This window comes from Propithecus coquereli, unplaced genomic scaffold, assembly GCF_000956105.1.
Source record: "Propithecus coquereli isolate 6110/MARCELLA unplaced genomic scaffold, Pcoq_1.0 Scaffold69, whole genome shotgun sequence".
Taxonomy (NCBI): domain Eukaryota; kingdom Metazoa; phylum Chordata; class Mammalia; order Primates; family Indriidae; genus Propithecus; species Propithecus coquereli.
This window is the reverse complement of record NW_012152951.1, coordinates 5,237,357-5,251,821: the sequence shown is the minus strand read 5'-3', so window position 1 is coordinate 5,251,821 and position 14,465 is coordinate 5,237,357. Positions and strand designations below refer to the sequence as shown.

Genomic DNA, 14,465 nt, shown 5'->3' with positions numbered 1-14,465 from the left:
ACTTCCAAGGCATCATAAAGCTCATTTACAAAAATCATAGAACTGTCAGGAAAGAGGCTGTCCAACAAAAATAGTTGAGTAAACTAGAAACATAAATTGGAAAAGGAATAGGGGGGTGAATTGTTAGCTGGATAAATAGGATTGTGCTTTGACACCTCTGTTATCTATGATCTCCTAAACGGTGAGTAGGGTAAATCTTAATAGTGATAAAGTCATTATCGAGAGTGCATCCAAACTTATTGGTTCATGCTTTATGAGGAAACAGAGTTGTATCCAAAACATTTCTTTTCATACAAGACATTTGGGGTATTAATTCTTAAAGTTGAATCAATTCTTCAATCAGTCTTAATCAGATAGTAAAGGTTCAGACTGTTTTCTCACAAAGAGGTTTATTTAATGTCTTTATTTGGGATTTCCTGTATGACAGGTTGGAAGTGAAGTGGAAATATTGAACCTTCAGGTGACATCCCTGTTTAAGGAGCTTCAGGAAGCTCATACAAAACTCAGTGAAGCTGAGCTAATGAAGAAGAGACTTCAAGAAAAGTAAGAAGGATCAATTTTATCCTCCTCTGAAAAATAAACATTTTTACAAAGTATTAATATGTTGCTGCATAAAAACATAGTCTTGTAACTAACAGAAAAGTAGAGACCTAATTAAAGTGTGAATTCAGAAAACACTAATGTCCAGGTTACTGTGTGAGTGGGAAACACTTGTGATATGGAGGGATGGAGACGGGGGCTTTGGTTCTGCCATTTAGGGGAGGGTGTCAAGTGTACGAGCCTATGTGGGATCTGTACAAAGCTGTGGGCCGGATTTCCTGTGAGTAACTTAAACTGACGATATTGATATGAACATACATACAGAAAGCTGAAAAGAGCATAACGAACTTGAGTGAGGTTTATTTAGAAAAAAATCAATTTCAATTATTTCAATCATTTTTAATCAGTTATTAAAGGCTAATAGATTGAGAATTCTCCATTTGCTTTTTTTCTGTTGATGTAAGAAGTTACCCAAAACTAAGCTGATGTTGTTCTGTTGGATTGGTTGGCAAACCTGTTTTTAGCACAATATACAGGTGTATATTTTCCTGAGGTTATGATTCTCAACACTCTACAGCAGCAGTCCCCAACCTTTTTGGCACCAGGGACCATTTGCATGGAAGACAATTTTTCCATGAACAGACTGGGGGGTGGTTTGGGGATGATTCAAGTGTATTACATTTATTATGTACTTTATTTCTATTATTATTACATTGTAATATATAATGAAATAATTATACCACTCACCTTAATGCAGAATCTAATGCTGCCACTGATCTGACCGGAGGCGGAGCTCAGGTGCTAATGCAAGCGATAGGGAGCGGCTGTAAATACAGATGAAGCTTTGCTCACTCACTCACTGCTCACCTCCTGCTGGGAAGCCCAGTTCCTAATGGGCCAATGACCAGTACCGGTCTGATGCCCAGGGGTTGGGGACCATCGCTCTACAGTATTATAGTAATCTAATTCAGCAATAGCAGCTACAGCTAAAGACTTTGGACAAATAGACCTAGATTTGAAATAAGAGTCTGCAACATATTTGTGTTATTACCTTGGGCAAATTATTTAACCTCTCTTAGCCTCAGTTTGTCATTTGTAAATTGTGTAATAATTTCTATTATATATGTCGCATTAAATGTGATGTCTATTAGGCTTCGCATTAATGCCTTATGGATACCTGTCATTTATTTGTATTTGCTATTATTATATTGAAATTCTCTTTCTGATCTTCAAGAGTACTTAGGGGGACTTCCTTTTTCCCTTATTGAATCTTTATCAGAAGCTGAAGTCTTTGTGATTGACAGAACTCATAACTTTTTTAAATATAAAAGATGGTTCACTATATGAGAAGCACCTTTAGCCAATTACTAGTTTGATCTGTGTTTAAATAACAAAAACGTATTTGTATGACTACTTGAAACAATAATTCAAACAGGACAGTACCTCATATGATCTTAGATCTGCACTTTTTTATGTTTAGGCATAAGGTTTCAGAAATATGGCCATGTCTAGTAAAGAAGTAAAGAGAATGAAATATTTTATTTTGCATTCATAAATCTTACAACCCTAAAATTCTTTGTGTTTTACGTAATCTTGGGATTTGTTTAAAAGCCACTGAGACAAGACATGAAGGAACATTGTTTATCCACATCAACCCTTGACCTTTCTTAGGTGTCAGGCCCTCGAAAGGAAAAATTCTGCAACCCCGTCAGAGCTGAATGAAAAGCAAGAGCTTGTTTATACTAACAAAAAGCTAGAGCTACAAGTGGAGAGCATGCGATCAGAAATCAAAATGGAGCAAGCTAAAACGGAAGATGAAAAGTGAGTGTGCCGTGATGGAAGGGCAACTTGCCAAAGAAGATAGGCTAGCTTTTTTCTATAGATTGGAATTAGGATCTGAGAATAAATTCATAAAATTTCTTCTTTACTTATCTGAGCAAGCACTAGGAGACTTTTCAGAGGGGATGGAATGTAAAAGTTTTATTATAACAAAATTATGCAAATTATATTTGCATTCTATCTTGATTCTTTGGAAAAGATTATTTTCTCTGAGAGTAAGAAATGCTAGTCGGTGATGGGATAATAAAGGTAGGTGAGGAGATTTTGCTACTTGAGTGTTCAGAAGAAGGCTGGGAGGTAAGACTGTAAGTTTCTATGATCTTTTCCCCCAAGACTCCACTTTTCAATATTGTTTTTAATAGGTCCAAATTAGCCATTCTACAGGTGACACACAGCAAGCTTCTTCAAGAACATAATAAGGCACTGACAACAATTGAGGAACTAACAAGGAAAGAGGTAATCACAGAAAAAAAAATTACGTCTACAGTCTAGAAGTAAATGGAAACTTGAACATTTTGTATATAAAATAGTTCCATGAATCCTTAACTAAGTCTGGTTTCAAAGGTTTTCCAGTTTATTATTACTTCTAGTGTCTAAGCATTTATAACTTCTGATGTTGCGCATATGTATAATGTCCTTTGTTGTGTATGAAGATGGTGCTAATATCCTACAGTCAGGGAGTAAACTTTTAGTATTTTTTAATATTTTTAGGGTAAGTTTGTAGGAAAGCTAAGAGCATTGGCTCCTGTGGACTGAAGGGGCCATCTACTGCGTGGCATTGCGCACAGCTACAGCTAGCTTGCCTGCTGTCGGTGAACTTGGGACCCCCCCCAACTCTTCCACATGCAATTTAAATTGGTAATAATGCCTGACATGGTGTGATTATCTACAGAGTCTCACTGTAGATCCACGTGCAATTTAAATTGGTAATAATGCCTGACATGGTGTGATTATCTACAGAGTCTCACTGTAGATCCACGTGCAATTTAAATGAGTAATAATGCCCAGCATGGTGTGATTATCTACAGATTCTCACTGTAGATGACAGCTTTGAATTAGCAGAGGTCTTTGAATTGTTATCCTTATAAATTTATTCTTTGTTTCCCATTTATTTTTTAATAGAATGGTTTTCCTCTCTTAGACCTAGTAGATTTTAAATTTAAACATATTTCTTCTTTTCCACTGACTTCACAAAGTAAAAGTAACTTGTAGAAAAACAACAGTATCAGTGAGTCATAGCCTCTTCAAGTTGGGGTTTGTTATTATTTCCTGATTTCAGTGTTATCTTTTTTAAAAATTATTTTTTTACATTAAGAAATTATTATTTGCAAGCCATAAGTTAAATCAATATAACTTTCTGGTAAGTTAGCATTGCTAATTAACAGACTAGAGCCGATAACTTTAAAAAAAAATAAACCTTTATCTAATACTTTACTAAAATAGGCTGAATTATTTCAAAACCATTTCTAGAATAAATGTCTCTTTTTCAGTCAGAAAAAGTGGATAAGGCAGTGCTGCGGGAACTACATGAAAAACTGGAACTGGCAGAGAAGGCCCTGGCTTCGAAGCAGCTTCAGATGGACGAGATGAAGCAGACCATCGCCAGGCAGGAGGAGGACCTGGAAACCATGAGCGTCCTCCGGGCTCAGGTGAGACACATTCCGAAGTCTGAGCTGAGCAAGGCCAGTCCCGATGGCATCCTCCAATGGGAAAGTGATGGTGTTTAAAATATATGATTTTTTTTTCAACAATGAATATTTTTAAAACTTTTAAATTGAAACACGGAAAAAGCACCCAACATTTAAGTGCGTAGCTCAGTGAATTTTATGTATCTGCTCTACAGTTGATAGGTAGTTGGGTTATTTCCAGCTTGTAGCATTAGGGTTAATGTTGCAGTGACATTCCCATGCATGTCCTGTTCACATGTGCACTCGTTGCTGTTGGGTACACACCGAGGCGTGGAATTGCTGGTTCATAGGCTATGCATGTTACTCACATTTAACAGGTAATGCCAAACAGTTCTCCAAAGTAGTTGGACCAAGTCTCACTCCTGTCAACAGAGAGTTTCCATTGTTCCACATCTTACCAACACTTGCATCATCAGTCGTTTTACTTTTAACCACTCTGGCAGGTATATAGTGGTATCTCACTTACTTTATACTTCACTGATGACTAATGGGGTTGAGAACTTTTTCAAGTGTTTATTGGCCCTCTGAGTATTCTCTTTTGTGAAGGGCCACGTCAAGTCTTTGCCCATTTTCTTTTGGTTTGCCTGGCTTTTTCTTGCTCTTACGAGCTCTGTACATACACCACACACAAGCCCCTTGTCAGTTAGTTTTTTGCCTTTTTACTCTCATAAAGGTGTTTTTTGAGAAACAGAAGTTCTTAATTTTAAGGTATTCCAATTTATCAGTCTTTTCATTTATGATTAGTACTTTTTGTGTCCTAATTAAGAAGCTTTCACCACCCCAAGGCTATGATGATATTCTCCTATGATGCCTTCTAAAAATTTTGTTGTTTTACAAAACTTTTATATTAAGATGTACAAACCATCTGAAATTGGCTTTTGTATATAGAGTGAGATAAGAGTAAAGATTCATATTTTTTCCTATAGGAATATCCAGTTGGCTTTGTACCATTTACTAAAAAGCCATTTTTTCTTAAGAGCTCTGCTGCCCTCTTCATCATAAATTGTGGCCAGGTATGCATGGGTCTGTGTCTGGACTCTATACTGTTCCATTGGTCGGCTTGTGTATCTTTGCTCTGGTACCATCCTGTCTAAAGCATCAAAAATTTTGATACCTGATAGAGCAAGTTCTCTTACCTCATTGATATTCTTCAAGAGGACTTTGGTTTTCTTTTCCTTTTCCTTTCCTTATAAATTTTAGAATGTGCTTGGTATCTTCCACACACAAAAAAAAATCTACTTGGATTTTGATTGGAATTATATTAAATATATATAGATCAATTTGGAGAGAATTAACATCTTTACAGCATTGATTCCTCCAATCCATGAACATGGTATATCTTCTTTAATTGTTCTCAATAATGTTTTTAATCTTCTTAGTAGAGATTTTGCTCATCTTTTATTAGATTATTCCTAGATATTTTATATTTTTATGATACTGTTATAAATGGCATATTTTTAAAACTTTATTTCCAAAGGTTGCTATTATATAGAAATATAGTTAATTTTTGTATATCAATTTTGTGTGCAGCAAACTTTCTCAACTTACATTTTAATTCCAATAATATTTCTGAATAATCTTTTAGACTTTGTACCTTAATAATAATATTATTTGAATAATGACAGTTTTATTTTTCCCTTTCTAATCTTTTATTTCTTTTCTTGTCTTATTGAACTGGTTTGGACCCCCACTACAACATTGTACAGTAGTGGAGATAGCAGGCAGCCTTTCCTTGCTCCCAGTTTCAGAGACAATGCTTTCAATATTTCTCCATTAAGTATGTGATGCTTCCTATAGGTTTTTTGTAGATATCACTTATTAGATGAAGGAAATCCCTTTCTTTCCCTTGTTTGCCAAAAATTATTGTCTTGAGTGGATTTTGGATTTTATTTGGGAAATGTTTTTTCTTTGTATAATACTATAATTAGATAATTATATGCTTTTTTACTTTAATTTGTTAATGTGGTGAATTACATTGATTTTTTTAAAAAATATTAATCCTTGGATCTCTCAAATAATCTTCTGTATATATTGCTGGATTTGGTTTGTTCATATTTTGCTTAGGATTTTTCTATCTAGATTTTTCTATCTAGATCCTTGAGTAAGATTGGCTTAGAATTTTCCTTTTGCTAATGCCCTCATCAGGTTTTGATATCAGGATTATACTGGTCTCATAAAAACAAGTTAAAGCACATTTCTTCTTTTACTGTTCTCTGGAAGAACTTGTGTAAGAGGCTTGCTGTGACTATTTTGGCTGGCCCACTCTTGATACTGATGAGTGGAGTACTTAGAGGAAACTTTATGAGTGAGAATACATCCTGCCTGAGATGTAATAACAGAACAGAATGGGGGGAAGTCTTTTTTTTAAGTAACTAGAGATCTCAGAAGAAGCTTTAGGATAAATAGGTACTAAAATATTTTAAATTTATTTTAAATTATACAAACAATGCTACTCCTTATAAAATAAAAATTTTAGACAATACACAGATGTATAAAGTAGAAAGTAAAAAATCCAATTCCCCCAAATTCCATTTTGGTAAGTACGTGATAGATTTCTTTTGTTTTTATTCTATTTTTTTGCTTCATTAAAAATGGGACCTTACTATACCTTTTGTACTACAACTTTTTCACTCATGATATATCTTGGACATCTCTTCATGCTATTATTCAGCCACATGTTGTTTTTGGTTTTTTACTTATATGTTATTTTAAAATTTATTTTTAATTTTGTTGCTTAGCATTCCAAAATATATATTATCATGGCAGATTTAGCCAGTCCTTGATTAGTAGACATTTAGGTTGTTCCAATATTTGGCTATCGCCAAGAATGCTGAAGCAAACATTCTTGTAAGTTTGTCTTTGTGAAGTTGTGGAATCTGTATTAAGATGCAGAAATGGAATGGTTAGGTCATAGAGTATGCCTGTTTTTAAGTTAAATAAATATGACCAACTTGTCTTCTAAAAATGAATAACCAAAATTATCCCCTCACCAAAAGATGAGAGCTACTATGTCCTCACATCCAGGTGTCAAAGGATATAAAAGGCTTCTTTTAAATCTTTGGCAATATGATGTAGGTGAACATTATTTTTAATATAATAATGTCAACAGCTTGTTATTCCCTACATACATACTCATTCTTTGGCTGCCCAGTATCTGACTCCAGTGAAATGAAGGTGTTTGACTGGTACTTATGGCTCTAGTTTTATTTCTAGAGGAACAGAATCTTAACTTGTATTCTCTGAGTTCTTTATAGCATATCTTTTGCTTAAATAACTCATTAGTAGGGTCTCCTACTCTCCTGTAGTCATGTATTTTTGCCACATTCTGGACACAGACATTTGTTTTGTCTTGATGGATACCCTTGTTCATTCATTCAGCAACTCTTTTTGAGTACCTATGGTATGTCAGACACTGTTCTCACTGCTGGGGATATAGGAATGAACAAAACAACAACCTGGTTCTTACTGACTCAAAGCTAGTAAGTGACAAACTGAGACTCTAACTCAAATTTAAGTCTTACTCAAAAAGCCAGTGATCCATCAATATCATAAAATACTGAATCACTCACAATTGGTAAGAAATCCCTTAAAATGATCTCTTTATTATATACTTCTTTGGTAACTACAGTTTTGATAGACTATTTATATTTTTACTACTTTTACCTTTAAAAGTAATAGATAATAATTTGTATCCTAGAACCAGTAATTTGAAAAGAAAAAAACTAATTTTAAACATTGAAAGTTAAAAACTGGTATTAGAAGAATGCTCAATTCACTCAATTTACTATTAAGTATTTTGTTTTTACTTGATAATTTTTTTGAATTCTTTGATTTTTAAAATTTTGTTTATAACTGACATTTAATTGTACGTTTATGGGGTACAGTGTGATGTTTCAGTACATGGGTACAGTGTATAATGATCAAATCAAGGTAGATAGCATGTCTATCACCTCAAATCTTTATCATTTCTTTGTGGCGTTAACTTTCAAGATCCTCTTTCCTAGCTATCTTGAAACATGCAATACCTTGTTATTAGCTCTAATCACCCTATGGCAGGGTTTGAATTGTTTACAGCACACATGCACATACAACTTTTGTATCTACTAGTGGACTGTAATTGGAAAGTCGTGGTCATTATACTGGTTTCTAGCAGGAATATGTATCTGTGATTTACAAGGCCTATCAGAGGATGTAGCACTAGCTCTTCACCTCATGAACAGCTAGAGAGCCACAGAGAATCCACATTCGTCAAGGTAGTAACTTCTATGTCTTTTTTCCTCTAACAGATGGAGGTTTACTGTTCTGACTTTCATGCTGAAAGAGCAGCAAGAGAGAAGATTCATGAAGAAAAAGAGCAACTGGCATTGCAGCTGGCAATTTTGCTGAAAGAGAATGATCCTTTTGAAGATGGCAGCAGGTAAGGTAAAGAGAGAGGAAGACTTAGAGCAGTGGTCCCCAACCTTTTTGCCACTAGGGACTGTTTTCATGGAAGACAATTTTTCCATGGTCTGGGGCGAGGGAATGGTTTTGGGATGATTCAAGCACACTACATTTATTGTGTACTTTATTTCTATTATTATTACATTGTAATATATAATGAAATAATTATACAGCTTACCATAGGTTGGGGACCCCTGACTTAGAGCACATGTCAGCATGGGCTGTAGCAGAGGTGACCTGTCTGACATGTTTCCTAATTTGAGCTATAAGAATTGCTCCATGTACACTTCACTTGATCAAGTTCCTTGCTTTTAGAGAAGCTGTGAAAACCTAACATTATGTGTCCCGATGACCTATCTTGCCATTGTCATAAATGAAATATTTATAACACTTTAAATTCTGTAATATGCTTTAAAAGAAAATACTGCTAAAAATTTGCTTCTGACTTTTAAAAATATATTTTGAGAAAGCTTTGAAACATAGTAAAATACAGAAGAAAAAATAACCCACACCAATATGTACCCCATCCTGAATTGCCAGTCGCTAACATTTCTTTTATTTGCTTCACGTATTTTTTTAATTAAAGGAAAAAAGGAAGTTGTAGATAAAGTTGAATTCTCCTTCGTTCCTCATCTTTCATTAAATTCCTCCCTTCCCTTACCTGAGTCACCAGGAGTTTGGTGGGGAGTCTCCCCATCTATTTTACATTTTTACATACACACACCCCGACATAATATCTTAAAACAAGATACTAATATTGATTTCTCTATGTTTAAGTTACAACATAATCACTATAGGTATTGTTCTACAACTTGCTTTATATAACACTGTGATTTTGAACTCTGTCAATGCTGATAAATGCAGATCTAATTCACTATATTTAATTGCTGTATAGTGTCTTGATTTGGAAATATGCCACTTTTTTCTAATTCATTCCCTATCAAAGTTTGGTTATTTCCCAACTGATTTGTTTTTAATCTAAATTATTTGCTTGTACAATAGTATCCTAGTGCCACTAGTATTTAAAACTCAAATTAGTTTCAAGTTCTGGTTTTTGTGAACCTTGGTTCTGGCACTTCGTTTGATTCTATTTTTCTCCTACTTCTGTTGACTATGTGCTTAATGTTGTCATGTTTCAGGGTTGTAGAACATCACATATAGTGTTGCTTTTAATCCCAGTAGGCAGTCCTTGATGGAGATGCAGAGCCGTCATGGGGCAAGAACAAGTGACCCCGACCAGCAGGCTTACCTTGTTGAGAGAGGTGAGTGCTGTGTGATTCTGGGTTTTCAGGGAATGACAACATCCTATAAAAAAGATACTTGAAGAAAAATTCCACTACATTTTACACAATAGATTCTAAATCGAGCTGCCCAAAATATAACACCCGCCAGTCCCATTCCCACAGTGCTCCATTCTCCATCCACGACCCACTGAATCCAGACCAGACTCTTCCTCCTGTCACATAAGGCTGGCATGGCCAGCTGTTAAGCCTTGTCTCACTCTGGTCTCCTACAGATATGAGCCAAGCTGAACCGTCCCCTTCCACTGGTCCTAAGCCTATGCTTGCGCATGTTTATGTTCGTTTATGCAGTGTCCTTCACACAGATACCCTTCTCATGCATGTTCCCACCTTCCCCCAGTCTCTTCCCAGGGAACACTTGCCCCATCTTTAAAACCCTTTTCAAATTCTATCTCCATGTATCATATCCCTCTTGAACTTCCCCAAAGTATTTTATTCCTTTGTTTTTGGACTTATCTGCTATTTTATAAGCATTTATGTGTTCTAAATAGGTATTTAAGTACTGTATTAACTGGTAAGCCCCTGGAGCATGTATCTGTACCCACTACCTGCTGTTATGAACATAATAATATTACCATTTATTATGTCAGTTTACTATGTCAGTCGCTGTGCTGATCTCACAACGTTAGTATTATCTCATTTGAGCCTCACAAAATTACATGAGGTATGTATCATCACCTTCTAACAGAAGACAAAACTGAAACTTTTAAATAACCCAGGATTGCAAGGTTAGTTAGAGGCAGACTGGAAGTGGACCCCAAAGTTGTCTGACTCTACCCAGTACTGCACAGAATAAACTGTCATTTAATTATATAATATCCAGGTTTTAATTTCCTGAGTGAAACTGATCATGACACTTCTTACTAGTATGGTGCTATGTTTATTACATAGTTTTCATAAACTAATAATAGCATTCTTTAGTATATAACAAATTACTGTCTTATCGTTGAAAGGAAAAGAAGTATTACCCTTGATTCTAGGTATGAAAAAAAGTAAAATTCCCAGCATTCTGGGAGGCCAAGGCAGGAGGATCACTTGAGGCCAGGAGTTCAAGACCAGCCTGGGCAACATAGCAAGACCCCATCAGTTCAGTATATGTAGTGAACTGTTAAATCTGGGGGAAATTTCCCTGAGTATTCCTTTTATCCACCATCTGCCCCCTTCTCCCACACACCAACGTTCCCTTACAGGAAAAAAAATAGGTTAAATATTAGAGGTAGTAATTCAGGTTGAAAATAAACATAGTATTATTCAGGAAGCACATGCTGGAAGAGGTAGCACGTGGCCTAATAAAAATATTAGCCTCAGGCATTTTTTAGCATCAGTGGGGAAAGCTATGTTCCTCTCTGAAAGGAGCATTTACTCACTTGAACTCTGCCAGCTATTTTCTCAAACCTGATTTTAAATGTCTTAGGAACACCTATAAACCTGATTTCTAGAAGTGCCCTACAAGATTGTCTCGGGTCAAAGAGAGCAATCTCTTGCACCTGGATTTCTTAAAGGACGATTTTTCTTCTGTATAAATATATTAGGTTAATACCTATTTCCATCAAAAAAAAAAGAACTGGTCAGTCTTTGACTAAAAATCTTCACAAAGTATAAATTCATTCTTAATAGTCCAATAAACTTATTTGTTATAAAAAGAATTTTTTATTTCTTGATAAGATAGCTTTAAACAACACTCCTCTTAATATATTCCATCATGGTTGTCATCAGCTGTTTAGGAGCCTGCTCTGTTCCAGGACAGCGGCTAAGCCCAGGAGACAAGGCACAGGGCATGGGCAGATCCTTAAGGGCTGCGGTCTGGCTGGAGAGACAGGATGTGCATGTGAAGAGATGCGTTCACGGTGGGTAGCGTGTGATTGAGGGAAAGAACAGCACTGGAGATGGAGGAAGGGCCGGGGGAGTTGAGAAACTCCTTGAAAAGATGTGGCTTTACGCCTGATCTCAAAGCTAGGGGTTAGAAAAGCATGATGCAAGGGCAGAAATGAGGATGATGTGCTGATAATGAAAAAGGACAAAGCTTATTACAGAGCAAGAGAGCAGGAGGCAGAGAGGCTGTGAACAGACTGGCACAGCAACCCAAGTGGGGGTCTTGAAGCCTAGACCAGGATTTGGCATGTAGCTTTATTGGGACAGAGTCATACCCTTTCATTTACATTTTGTCCGTAGCTGCCTTCATGCTCCAGTAGCAGAGCTGAGTAGTTGTGACAGAAATTGTATGACCTGCAAAGCCTACAGTTTTTACTGTGGCCCTTTACAAAAGAAGTTTCCGACCCCTGATCTCACTGCGACCATTAGAAAGCTCCCTGCTTCAGAAATCATGCTTTATGATCAACATATCTATTCACAAATGCCTTTTAAGATTGCTGAACACAAACCATCTTAATAGTCTTATATGTTATTACATTCAAATGATGTCCTTAGAAGCAAATAGCCACGTTAAAGGTTACCTCCAAAAACAAACATTTTGAGGGCCGAACCAAAGTCTAGGCAGCGATTTAAAAACCAAACTGGTATGCATTGGTCCAGAAAGATCAGACCACAGAGATGCCCGGGAGCCAGAAGTAGTTTCCTGCATGGATCACAGTTTGTACACAGGGGACCTGCCCAGTGTCAGGGCTTCTTTCAGACATTCTCTAATTTAGGCTTGAACCTCAGCACAACTCCAGAATTGGGGGTATGATAGGATGCATTCTTCAAGTGTTTCTCCTCACTCACTTTCCTTGGATAACTCCTCTTCGGTCTCACGGCTTCTCTCAGGTGTAATCGGTCTCATCCAGGAGGCCTTTCTGCACTAAGGCCTGAGCCAGGGCCGTTCTCTGACTCCCACTGAACCTTCGTGCGCCTAACACTTCACCTCGCCACACAGCCACTGCCACTTCTCTCCCGTGGCTTCCGTGCCACATCTGTCTCCCAGCACACAGCAGAGTCTCTTGCACATCCTGGAGGTCTCAGCAGCTACTGAATAAATGAGATTGTTGCCTTTGCTTCTGAGCAGGTACATCCTGTTCTAGGAAACCTCTCCTGGGCTGTTGATTTCTTTCTCTGCATTCTCTCCCTCTTTTGCTTATATTCCCATTTGTCTCTTTTCTTCTCTCCAATATTCTAGAGGGTTTTGTGTGTGTGTGTGTGTGTTTGGAGACAGGGTCTCACTCTGTCGCCTTAGGTAGAGTGCAGTGGCATCATCATATCTTATTGCAACCTCAAACTCTTGGACCCAAGTGATCCTCCTACCTCAGCCTCCCAAGTAGCTGGAACTATAGGTGTGCCACCATACCTGGCTAATTTTTCTGTTTTTTGTAGAGACAGGGTCTTGCTATGCCCAAGCTGGTCTTGAATTCCTGGCCTCAGGCAATCCTACCACCTCAGTCTCCAAAAGTGCGAGGATTAACAGGTGTGAGCCAGCATGCCTGGCCCAATATTCTAGTTTTTACTAGAACGTGTATTGCCCTGTACCTAGAACTGAAATTATGTATTAATATTTTCACATGCCTAGAACCTGGAATAGAGTTTAAATCCTAAAATAATAGGGAAGCAGGGTTACTATTTGGGGAGATTTTCTCTGTGTGCATAGTGATGACTTCAGTTAAAGACCAGACACCTGTGTTCATGTCCCACTGGGTATTGATGACACAGTTTAACTGATGTTAAAATTAATCATCCATTCTTAAAAATCAAACAAGCGAAACTACTTACAAAAGGAAACTAACAGAATGATATTTTATTTCATGCTTGTCCCAGGAGCTGAGGACAGGAACTGGCAACAACAGAATATAATTCATGCTTGCCCCAAATGTGGAGAAGTCCTGCCTGACATAGACACATTACAGATTCACGTGATGGACTGCATCATTTAAGTGTTGATGTTTCATCTCCCCAAAATTGTTGGTAAATGTCAGATTTTTTCCTCCAAGAGTTGTACTTTTGTGTTATTTGTTCTCACTCAAATATTTTGCCTCATTATGCTTGTTTTAGGAGAAAGAAAATGTTATGTGTTCTAAGTAGAACACTTTTTGTGGAATCCCATAAATGCACAAGATAGAATCCTTAACTACCACTCTTCTGATAATAACCTCAGTATTTTTTATGTTTGGTTTATGTGAGCAACTGCAGTGCTCATGCATTTAACTAGCATGTGACATCATGTGACACAGTTCATGTAATTAGATGGAAGAAAGTTCATGGATAAATTTTAAGAACCTTTTAAGGAGGCAGGAAAAATTAAGTGGTACAGATTTAACCAAGAAAAATGTCTTTGAAGTACTTCTTAAAATAAATTATATTATTACTTCATCCATTTAAAATGGATCTATTTGGGGTTATATGTTTGTGTGTAAGTTGTAGTTTTATTGCAGCCACAGTAATTATACCAAAGCTATGATATGACTCTTTTCATGAGTACTGTGAGCTTTCAACTAATTCAGCACAGGTGAGGAAATATTGGCATATATGAATTAGATAACATCATGGTCACTGGATTTCTCATAACCATTCACAATGTAAAGAAGTTATCTTCATTCTTTCATTGTACTATAGGTATATGGGCTTGTACAGTAGATAGTTTATTAATTTCTAAAAAGAACAACTGTTTATTCATTTCCTTCCTGGATCAGGTTATATCTTCATAATCACAAAAAATAGTTATGGCAAAATA

The 14,465-nt window shown here is 36.6% G+C and overlaps 1 protein-coding gene across 3 annotated transcripts in view; it reads left to right on the top strand.

Annotated features, from left to right (window-relative positions):
* The window catches only part of OPTN (optineurin), a 34,631-nt gene extending 20,907 nt beyond the window's left edge, over window positions 1-13,724 (top strand). For 2 of the 3 annotated variants that reach the window (XM_012660936.1, XM_012660937.1), the window contains exons 8-14: window positions 428-543; window positions 2,212-2,361; window positions 2,742-2,835; window positions 3,870-4,028; window positions 8,354-8,484; window positions 9,687-9,769; window positions 13,553-13,724. In XM_012660936.1, the coding sequence (XP_012516390.1) occupies window positions 428-543; window positions 2,212-2,361; window positions 2,742-2,835; window positions 3,870-4,028; window positions 8,354-8,484; window positions 9,687-9,769; window positions 13,553-13,668 (849 nt within the window). In that variant the 3' untranslated portion in view covers window positions 13,669-13,724. The remainder of the gene's footprint in view (window positions 1-427; window positions 544-2,211; window positions 2,362-2,741; window positions 2,836-3,869; window positions 4,029-8,353; window positions 8,485-9,686; window positions 9,770-13,552) is intronic. The other variant, XM_012660938.1, reaches the window with a different exon arrangement.
* The last annotated feature ends 741 nt before the right edge of the window (window positions 13,725-14,465 follow it).